Genomic DNA, 11,511 nt, shown 5'->3' on the forward strand with positions numbered 1-11,511 from the left:
TATTATTGTGCACATTTTCCCTGACTGAAGTCCGTGCATCATCCGCGATACCCTTAACCTGTCCACGAGTAAGTGCGAGCACGTGGAATGGGAAATCTACTCTCGTTTCCGAGGCAGTATCGCGGCTATCTTTTCAAGCACCTATCAAGGATTAAACGATCCAATATTGTCAGGAGATTTCAGTCAGAACTTCAGTGAAAATGAAACAAGAAGATCGCACGCGTTTGTTTCGTGTTTCTTTTCTCGCCTATTTAGTGATGCACTACGAATTCATTAATTTTTTTTTACCGCATTCCGTTAGCTTTATTTTGCACACACGAACAAAAAAAAAAGCAAGGCGAGAGACAGAGAGAGAAGGCCGTCTGCGCAATTTGAAGACGATTGCCTAAAGTAAAAACGAAAACCGGTTTCGTCGAAATTATTATCAAGGGACAGTCCCCGCGACAAAGACAGCGAACCACCACAATACTAGCTCAAAGCTTACGCAACGCATTTCCGAAGAAAGGTTTCCACCGCGAGGTCGTTGGCACTGTGGCGATACATCGCCATTATAGGCACCACGTTGGCAACAGAGCAGTAAAAATCAGAAAAGCTTTCCGCAACATTGCAGCTGTTGCTTCGTTAGACCTACAGCAGCTAAACACACAGAGATATCTGCAATCCTCGAAGCTTCCACTTCTTCGGTCGCGCAGACAGTGACCCCACCTACAATCAACACACAGCAAAAACCAGCTGATGCTCCTGCTTCCTGGAGAAAGGAACATGATCTTTCGAGCGATCTTACCCATGCGTCGTCACCGAGAAAGGGGTTACTACCCTGATACAGGCAAAACGAACTTTATTCTCACCGCCCAAGGTTGCGCATGACTTGGAAGCTCAAGTACTGCTTCCACCCCAAGGTCAACTACCTGTATGCCTCCTACGTAATGGGTTCTACGTGAACACGCATAAAAACGTAAGCGGAGCTCTAATTCCGCCGGAAATTCTTTTCGCATGCGTTCAAATTAGTGAGCGCCGATTTGACCCATCTGCAGGGTTCGCGGCAATAAGTTTACGTTATAAGGCATACGCACGGAAGACGGGGCAAGGCAGTGCCCCCCCCCCCCTTCCTTTTAGCATTGGTCCAGTAATGTACCTAGTTTTCACGGACATTTTCAGGACCTCCTATAACCCCCCCCCCCCCCCCCCCCCCGAGTGCGTAATTGGAACTGCATATTGCTTCAGACGTTCGAGCAAGGGTATATCCGAAAAGCCCACTGATGATCTAGGAATCGAGGGAAGTTTTGTGTGGAACCTGTGACGGCGAAAAAAAAATCAAAGCTGTCAATGTAGTAGTGTGAACGGGTGACGCCTGACGTGACAAATATTAGTCCAAAGAAAATATAACTATTGACAACTTCAAAAACATTGGCAGATGTTCTCGTGATTTGCTTGTTTAGTCCCCAGCGCGCTGACGTTTTTTTCCTTTATTTTATTTTCTTCTTTTTTTTTTTCTCTCGATGAGTAAGTATGGCAGACGTCCTGGCCTGACCTCGTGGCCCGACCTAAATATTTACGTTCTTGCCACGATACCCTTTCTCTGTGTATCATGAAGTTTGCACTGCGAGAATTGAAGCTTCGAAGATGTCAGATTTGTCTGATCATGGCTGGATTGTTAATGCCGACAATTGTCGATAATAACGAAGCAACGACGTTTGTCATTCTCACCATGATAGCATATCTGTCCGCCCCCTGTAGTAAAAAAAAAGAAAAAGAAAAACACACAGAAAAGAAAAGAAAAAGGAAGAACGTTTGAGTTTTAAGGTCTCTTTCATGGCACTGTCCAAGGGTCGTTAAGTTATGCTTAATATTAATGAAAAGTGATGAATTAAATGCATCACTACAGCACCACCCCTATTTTCTGACACACATGTCTAAGCAATATTCTATTTGAAGAGGATAACTTCTCGCAAGCGACCGCCGAAGTTGCACTTCGAAGCTTGGGGGTCCTTGAAAGTAATCTTATCAGCTCCCCATTGCATGAAGACGAATAAAAAAGAAAACCAAGGAAAGGAATGTGACGTATGTGAGCAGGATGAGGCCCTTGTATCAGAAGGACCCTCTGTCTTGTGTGCTTTGCTGTCTTAGTAGGGAGTTCCAGTGGGTCGGAAGACGTTCACGAGAGCGGACGGAGGTCTGTACGACGCTCATAGCAACAGTTGCTTCATGGCGATTACACGGAATAAAAAAAAAAAAAAACGTAGTACACGAACGTAATGCACTTTCCCCACAGCACAACTCAGTGTGCAGTCACAAGAGATGTCACAAGACAGCTCATGTAGATGTAGTACTTATAAATACTACTACTAAAAAAGTACTAAAAAATCGAAAAGGGGCAAATATTTCAGGAAGGAATATACTAACCCTCATATCATGCACTTGTACAACAGGTACTATTCGAGATACATAACCGAAGAACACGATTTTATTTGTGTATTCTTTGTGTCAAATATAAAGAGCATATCGTGTCCGACCTGTCTTCTGTTATATATGGTGCCTTTTGCGTTCCTTAACTTCTGTCAGGCAAGTAAAAATGGAAGGACTATAATCACTTCTACCATTGAATCGTAACTTTTTTTTTTCAATCTTGATGCGCAAAGCTGTTAATATTACCCGTAAAAACTCAACATTCAGAACGTACTGTCGTACTTGGTGGTGGTGGTAGTGGTGGGGGTGATGTTCAGTTCGCCGTTGTTGACCCCACAGGTGTGGGTATCGTCACGACTATACAATCACTTCTCGTCATCTCTAAAAAACCATCCAATCGCATGTAGACACCACTTACACTGAAGAACCGGCGGAAGTATGCTTCACCCTTTCGTCACGTTGCCGTGTTTGCCCTTCACAGAGATTGCCTCGGTGCGCCATGCTACAGACCTTCCTTAAGACCTTCCCAAAAGTGCCGCGAATCTCATCGCATTCTACGATGAGGAATCATGCTATAAGCTTTAACAGCTAGTTTTCCAGGTAATGCTCGGAGAACCCCGCATACATTTCATGGGCGAAGTCATCAAACGATTCTCCGGAAAGCCCTGACTCTCAGCAGACAGAGAGGAAAAAAAAGGGGGGGGGGGAGAGAATTAAATGCGCGCCAGGAAAAACACCAAAAAGTCATTTATGATTCACGAAAACGCGACGAGGCTACCTGCAGTGCGTGCAGCATACATGCCGAGTGATGACGTGGAATGATAATGATCTGATGAGGCAGGTCCTTCTGTCTAGGACGGTTGGCCTCCAGACATACAATGGGTAATGAGGGGCTACATCGTACGGTCAATTGTGAGCCTTATACTGCAGTCCTTGCAAATGCGCTACATCCCCCAGCCCAGCAATGGGAGCAACAAACCTTGTCTGCTCTCAGAGAAACACGGAGGGAGAAAAGTACGTAGTTCGACGAGTCACGCGCCTCGAGTACTAATTTCCATGAAATGTCTCGATCAGGAAACAGTTTAAGAAGTTTCGTACGTCGTACAGCTGCGAGAAACCAAAGTGGAAAGATCCGCCATCCTATTCGCGAGTCGTTATGATATGAAGGTATAGGGGAACTCTACAACGTCCGACAGAATGCTACACTTTTTGCTCTTTAATCCCTCACTCATGTAAGGCGCATTCATCCAGGACGCTTAGCCGACAATGTAAGGCAAAAAGTTCGATCGAATACGTCTGGAAACCCAACTAAATACGGAACATCTCAACTTCTCAACGAAATAATAAGTATGTCGCCCGAATGAAATGGAACTTTGCCAGCTTTCTAACTTAATGCGACAGAAGTTGGCCAACATGAAGGCCGATTGCGCGAATGAATCTCCGTAACGGCGATCTTGTTGGCGAGCTTGTTGCTCCACACAATGCTTCCTCATTCATCTCTATTTGGCCAACACGCATGCTGCGAGTTATCAGATGGCGCCTAGTTGATGTTGATAGGAGCAGGACCTGAATCAGCGCGATACGAACCGTGATTGTCAATGGCGACCAATGGGGCTGCTGGGTAACTGACGGAATGTCTTCTGTGAGCATCACTGCGGAAGCAAGTGTGAAAGTACAAAGAGCTTATAAAGAGAGAACTTCGCCGTATGATACGCTCTGCACCAACCATTGTGCCGAATGATAGAGTTATCGCACCTGATTTGAGGAGAGAGCAGGCCGTACGCCTTTTTGTAAAAATTACCGTATATTCACACGTGCGACATTCCCCAGAATACTGCAGCGGAAGATGCGAAAAAAAAAAAAAACTTCATAGCTTTCTGAGTCATGTGGGCGCGAGTGCTCAAAGTCGTGTCTTCACGTACACTGCTAACCGTGGGGAATATCCCTGCGGCACAGCCACAAGATATTCCGTAGCAGACGACAGGAAAACACGCTGACGGTGTCATCTGCTAAGTGCGCAGTACGCCATTCCCAATATTCCGGCACCGTGTGAATGCTCAACATAACACTGGACGGAACTCCGGCTCTGTGAACAGTGTTTTTGCTTTTTCTTCCACCAGAATCTTCCGTGAGGATGTCGCTCGTGTGAATACACGGTTAACATAACGCGTCAGTGTCACAAAAATGCGCATGCCTCGCATTTTGCACAAATCGGGAAAGAGAACGACATCATTGTGAATGGCGGTTGGTTCTGCGCCACCTGTGTTTTTGAAGTGTACACATTGTGTCACAAAAGGGCGTATGCCCTCCCGTTTTCAACAAATCAAAGGAGAGAACGATGTCATTCGGGATGATGGCTGGCTAGGAGCATGCTATGCGGTGAAGTTCTGTTTTAAGAGTGTATACAAGGTGAAGAAAGCTTTACCCACATGAATATTTGCAACATATGTGTGCAGGGGAGGTAAACTTTAGGGTGTGATTTATGTTCAGGGTTCCGAGTTTTCGGGTTGATTCGAAAGAAATCCGATGCTTCCTCCAAAATCTTCACGAGAGTGCCAGTGAACCGAAATCGTCTTAATTGAGTAACCTTATAGGTTGTTAAGAACTACGGTAATTTTGTGCGGGTAGTACATTGAAGACAGCGGTTATGAGTATATTTCTTACCCCGGAATGCACTATTTCCCTACGACGCGGACGGGCAGAATCTAAAGTCGCGCATGAAATGTAACGCGATGCCAAGCCATTTCAGACGTGAGCCCTTTGTTCAAGCGATATAGCGATACCTCGATACACTTTGTTGAAATCTGATACTTTGAAATGCTTTGAAAGTCGATGGTATGAGAACATACCACATATTTCGTGCTACACGTGGAACAACAACTTTTCACAAAAAGTGGGGCGAACTTCCCGACATTGTCGGTTGCAAGTTCTTCCGCTTCTTGATATCCACTGTCTTCAATCAAACTGTTGTCCTTCCCTATAGGCATAAAAAAAAAAAAAAAAAAAAAAAAAAGATGAGCGTTAATTCGAACGGTGGGCAGGAGCCAGCAGGATGAGCAGCATGGTCAAGGCCACCGTGGGTGTGCCAGCGATACCCATCTCACTAGTATTATAGCGATCGAATTGCTTAATAAGTCGAAGGATGATCCTCGCTCACCTTGAATAAAAACGTCCTCTTCCCTCATTATGTAGCTCGTTTTAGTATCAATCGTTCTGTGACGTCAAGTGCCTGGACAGTGTCAAAAATGATTGCGTCTCTTCAAGGAAGTGGCGTCCTCATTATGTACACCTGCACTGTTAGAGAGAACTTCGCCATGTCTGCCCCGCAATTTATGTGGGATAGACACACCTCTAGCGGGATTGCCTCACATACACAGTCACGGTTTATAAATGTTTCTGCTATCAACGAAAAGGGCCATCTTGAATATGATGCACATTTTCCCGGCGCAAAATAACAAAACACAAAGTGCAGCCTCTGCGCAGTTTCCCTCTGAATGTTTTTTTTTTTTTTTCTTTCCTTTGTGAATGCACGTGACGATGTATTAGATTTTGCGTGCAAGTAATGAACAAGCAGATGAGTCGTTGGTAGCTTATCTTCGGTTATTTCATACGCTTATTAGTTAAGTCGGCAGGAAGTCCCCAGTTTAATATGGACAACCCCCCCCCCCCCCCCCCCGAAGAAAATCCTCCCTGCCCACACATATTGAAAAGAATAGATAGAATGGCATGAAATAATAGAATGGGAATGAAAACAAGCACCCGAAATGTTTTTTTATGTTGAATATGACTAATAGAGGATTGCAAGCTCTATGAAAGAAACTTGAGAGTAGAATAATTTTTTAGTCCCATACTAACGTCTATGACATGACCCCTTGAAACTTATTTCAGTAATATTTAAAAACAGTGTTAGATGAAAAGAATGTGGTCGACATTGAAATATCAATACATTTGGTCAAATATAGTTCTGGCCATATATATAGGCCAATAGCGCCAAGTATTGCTCTCTTAAACTACAGAACTGCTGAGCTACGCGGACTCCCATGGCACGTATTATTTAATATATAATAGCACATTGCGAACACATGCTTGGAAATGAATTCCACTTCATGAGGGACCCCGTTTTGCAGATTTCATTTGAAACTTTTTGATCCAAGGCCAATTTATCGAAACTATGGCATTGCTGAACACTTCGCCGCACAAAAACTGACTATTTTTTCATCCGGCGTGCTTGTCTATTCATTGTTTGACTTACGTTACAATGACCATTTTTCGGCAATTTACTTTATTTCTCGCTCTCTCCCTTTTTCAATTTTTTTTTTTTTTCGGGTGCAACCTAAGCCCAAGGTCTCTCCTACCAACAGCTTTTGGAAAAACACAACACTCACTTACTTCTCAAGGTTAAGTACCGCCTGAAGTTATGCCTACCGCGACGCGTACGAAAAGAGCAAAACAAATACGTCGCTCATTTTTCCTCAAAAAAGGGTTTCTTGAATGCACCTCACTCGACGGCGCCTGTGGGCACTCGGAAACATTGCTCGGAAAAGGTGAAAAACGACCTTTGTCGCTTGACCTTGGACTTTAATCTTCCCGCTTAGCTCCTTAACGCATTTTAGATGATGTTGTCCAGGGTACCACTAGAATGCAGCATACATTGGATAAGCGAATGCTCATCACTGGTTGAGTTACAAATCTAGCCTGTTCCCAGTGAGCGGTTCAGTTGAGCGGAGCAGTTCCCAGTGAGCGGCCCATAAATACTATTAAAGGTAATATCAAATGAGCTAGCCACTGAGTCATGAGGGACATCTGGGCAACAACGCGCCTCGGTTCCGTGTATCGGTTCCAACAAAATGCGTAAACGCGGTCATCTAAGGTCATTATGGAAGCCAAAAGTGGGTCTCGGAGCTTACATCGTACACTCATTCCCACGCCCGCTTCGTTTGATGGAGACGCCGTAGCTGGGACTGATGAGGTTGCCATTTGCATACGGCGTTCGGTACAACGACAGAAACCAGTTGTCCGCAAGAATCAGTTCAGCGGACAGACTGGTTTCCGTGACGTTGCCTGGACGACACCGTCCCGCCAGTCAAGGGTGGCGTTTCTTCTAGATACAGAAGGCCTGCTCATTGCCTCCTCTCCCTCCTTCGATTAAGAATCAGAATTCGTCTGCTACTGCGATTCACCGTTCTGCGTAGAACCCGCAAATGATTGCAGCTCACCTGGAACCTGCAGACCTAGATCTTTAGACAAAAGTGCAAGACGGTTCCAGAAAATCAGTTTTGAGAGAGATGGAGACCTTTTTCCGTTTTATTTTCAAGTTTTCCCATTTAGTACGCGGGAGCGTTCAATCACAACTCGCAGACGACGGTAGTTCGTCTTCATGGCCACGACAGCTGAAAGCACGTTCGTGATTGGCTACGGCCGTTGAAAACACGATCCTCATTGACTGACTCTTAATTGTTACGTCATGGCGACGAATAAGCAGGCTTTCTCTATCTAGGCGCCAGTTCAGTCAAATCGTAACTCGTATCGTTGACAACATGAAAGGGAACCCCGTGTTTTACCTGCCCCCACTTGATGTCCAAGTCACAAGGCCCACTCGCTTTGTCAATGTGGTGCCGGAAGTGACAATTGAGAGTATGCATCTTGGCTTTAGGTAATCATGGTAATAACGCAGTCAGTGCACGACCTCTATTGAAGGTACGCTACGCATAAAATAGCGAAAGAGGAAAGGAAAAGCAAGGTAAACCTTGTAGTCGTGGGGGTTGTTCAAGAATAGCGGAAGTGTCGCCAGCTTTGCACGGTATTTGTCGTTCTTTCTTTCTTACTTTCTTTCTTTCTTTTTTAATCCATCCCAATTTGTCGCTGCTTCCTAGCGTTATAGGAGGTTGCCTTTCCCCGCAAGTTTGTTCTTGGACATTACCCCAAGACATTAGACTCTATATAGAAAGACCCTGAAATGGGTGTCGTGTACGGGAATGTGCTGGGAAGATTTTGTTGGCCCTCCACGGGATTGTAACCTGTACTTTAATTATGTTTTGTTTGTTTTACAATTCACAGATTGGCTACACAGGTGCCAGCATGAACACAGCTCGCACCTTCGGCCCAGCGGTGATCTCGGGCGTGTTTGACGACCACTGGGTAGGTACACGGTAGTTTCTAACAATCGACATACCCCATAACGTGGAAGGGGGATTTATGCTGGTTTTTCATCTAGCTCGAATCCAAAATACCATCTTGTTAGGGAAGTTTAACTTCCGCAGCCTCAACTTTTTTTACTATAAGAAACTTTAAGGAACCTTAACTGTTTGCTGACCTTGTGATATGTTCTCTTGCAACTCGTAAGACAAACCGTGCTGACAAGACAGCTTTGTCGTTAAGACGGAAATCCTACCAGGAAGGTTTTCTCTTAGAAGTTGTCAGAGAAAAGCAGTCCCTGATATTTCTCTTAAGATACATCTTCATTTGTTTCTCGATAACATTTTCTGTGGGGCAGATAATGATCTATATGAAAATTTAAAGGATTACGCTATTTCTGTGAGAAATCGTACAAGAGAAAGCGTGGTTCATTCAAGAAAATCTGTATAAGCTTCTCTAATAGAGATAACCCCTTGAGAAATGGGAGCGTGATACTACGGTCACTTGCTGATACGTACCCACGAAGAAACTGCTTTTGAAATCATACGTTAGATCTGCTCCAGGACGTTATAAGTCATAACAACATAATAATGTCGCGTAACTTTCACATGCTGGTAACGTCAACTTTGATGGAGTGCACTGTTCAGAGTGTCCCTTCCCCAGTAAATTCGGATGAAATCATGGCATTTGATGAAAAGGCACCAGCACTGGGATACGAACCCACACCGAAAGCGGAGTTGCGAAAATTCTAGAAACGCAAATGTGACACGCAAATACGCGCGACGCATGAACACATCTTATGTGCAGGTGTACTGGCTTGGACCCATCGGTGGTGGTGTACTCGCCGGCTTCGTCTACCAATACGTCCTCTCGGCGCCAGCGATAACTAGCGAGGCCCTGGACAAGGCCCAGCTGGCGTCTCTGGCAAAGTTCCACAACAAGGAAGTTGTCGAAGACCGCACTACTTCCATCTGAGATGCACGACTGTTACTGTGATTGCTTCAACGCCAAAAGGCTCTTGGACACCCGAAACTGCAACTTTGCGCGCGGCGCAGCTCCCTCAGAGTCTTTCATAATGTGTCTCAGAAACGCCTGGCGCCGTTACGTAGTTATCCGTGTTATCACGTGACGGCGCATCCTGCATGTGTACTGTTTTATAGTCACTGATTAGGTTTCATAATAGGTGCTGTATGGCACGCAACGAAACAATCGTAGGTTCAACCTGATGCACATGATCCCATATCACAAAACTTGTCACTTTTTATCATTGGTCATCAAATTTTGTCAAATCAACGAGCTGATATTTCCTAACATCGTATACGCATTGATAATAGCGTAAACTGCGTGTACCCAGCGTAATATTTATTTTCGGTTGTTTTATGGCGCTGTTTATACTATTACAACTTCTAAGTTTCACAAAATCGGAACTAGCTGAGCCGAACGTTCGTATCAATTAATTTTATAGGGAAAAATGGCTCTGCCAGTAACAACGTGTTTCGTGAAGTACGCATTGTTTTAAGGTACAAGCTCGCCGAAAGACGTTTCATCGAAAGCCGGTCATTTCATCGAATTGATGCCTTTTTTTTCTACGCCTGAACAAAGGGCGCCACAAAGTTCCACATTATAATGATTTTGAGAAGGGCTCATTGTTGTATCCGGAAAATCGCAGAGACGCTGATGTTAAGCTCAATACCGACAGCTCAAGAACTCAAGCTGATGTTAAGCTCAATAACTTTATTTTTAGCCACTAAATTGTACTCCTAGAGAAACGCCCCTCTGTTAGTTTTATGATACACTTGGTGCATTTGTATACAGGCAATTGCAACAAAATTCTCTTTCTGCAACATCGTGTGCCAGACTGCCAGGATGCTGTTTTCTTTCCGTTTTTTTTTTTTTTTTCTTGTTAATGAGATGTTAACAGATGAAAATGCTAACGTTCACAACGTAAGATGTGTTAATCTCAGGTTCAATAAAGCTAAAGTAAACGAAAAGTAACGTGATTTATTTGAATTTAAACGTGGGTTAGGATTTGATCTTAGCATTGATGAATAAGCTTCTTAATCGATGAATTGACCAATATTACATCAAGTAGTTAGTATCCTAACATCGGTGCTGCGATCAAGGAAACTTTTATGACAAATTTTACAACATGAGACGACGGCGCGCGGCACGGATAGAGACGTCTTTCGGAGGTCTTGATGAGACGTCATTCCAAACTTCATAATATACCGCATATAGCATGTCCCATTTTTGACACTTCTGTACATAACGGTTCATCACATCATTACACGTGATATGGAGCAGTATATCACGGTGTCTTTTGTGTGTGTGTGTGTTCTTCTTCTTCTTACTATTATTATTTTTTTTTTTACGAAGCGCATGTGTTGTATCCATTGCAATAAAGATTTGTTGGTATCTACGTGTATAGGTCAGTTCAATGAGCATTATGCGGGGCATGCCCTGAGACGCTGATTTGGGAACGGTTACAAGCCGCTATTTAAGACACAGGTTGCTACTGAGGCATAATACGTTTCCTTTACTTACACGAGACTGTTTCCTGTCGATCACTCCGTTTATACAACTACTTGCTTCGTATTCGATTCGGTTTTGTATCTATTCGCTCCGTATTCGCTTCCGTTTTAAAAACCGTTCGTACGTGCCTCGTAATTTGTCATAATGATGTAGGTTTGATGAGACAGACGACGATGTCGGGAATGCAAAATAGCACACAAAAGTAAACGAAATAGTATAGGCAGTTGTAGAGAATCGTAAGCGGTGCCCTCCGATTCCGAATCGGTATCGATGTCAGTCAGTCATCTATCAGCAACGTGGCCACGTCAGCCACACCAAAGGAATCATGCGATAGGCTTATCATGTTTTCCGAAACGTTATCGTGAAACTTCCACGTTCTCCTAAAACTCGCTACTAGGCCCATTTCACACTGCCGTTTTTCTTGCCCGTATGCTTCAA

The 11,511-nt window shown here is 44.2% G+C and overlaps 1 protein-coding gene and 1 long non-coding RNA gene across 2 annotated transcripts in view; one reads left to right on the plus strand and one right to left on the minus strand.

Annotated features, from left to right (window-relative positions):
• Window positions 1-5,721, minus strand: part of LOC135378220 (uncharacterized) — a 22,841-nt gene extending 17,120 nt beyond the window's left edge. The window contains exon 1 of the long non-coding RNA XR_010418314.1: window positions 5,564-5,721. This is a non-coding gene — a long non-coding RNA (uncharacterized LOC135378220). The remainder of the gene's footprint in view (window positions 1-5,563) is intronic.
• LOC135378219 (aquaporin AQPAe.a-like) overlaps window positions 1-10,963 on the plus strand; it is a 12,045-nt gene extending 1,082 nt beyond the window's left edge. The window contains exons 2-3 of the mRNA XM_064611164.1: window positions 8,464-8,544; window positions 9,349-10,963. Of these exons, the coding sequence (XP_064467234.1) occupies window positions 8,464-8,544; window positions 9,349-9,516 (249 nt within the window). The 3' untranslated portion in view covers window positions 9,517-10,963. The remainder of the gene's footprint in view (window positions 1-8,463; window positions 8,545-9,348) is intronic.
• Window positions 10,964-11,511: the final 548 nt, after the last annotated feature.

The sequence above is a fragment of the Ornithodoros turicata genome, chromosome 1 (genome assembly GCF_037126465.1).
Source record: "Ornithodoros turicata isolate Travis chromosome 1, ASM3712646v1, whole genome shotgun sequence".
Classification (NCBI taxonomy): domain Eukaryota; kingdom Metazoa; phylum Arthropoda; class Arachnida; order Ixodida; family Argasidae; genus Ornithodoros; species Ornithodoros turicata.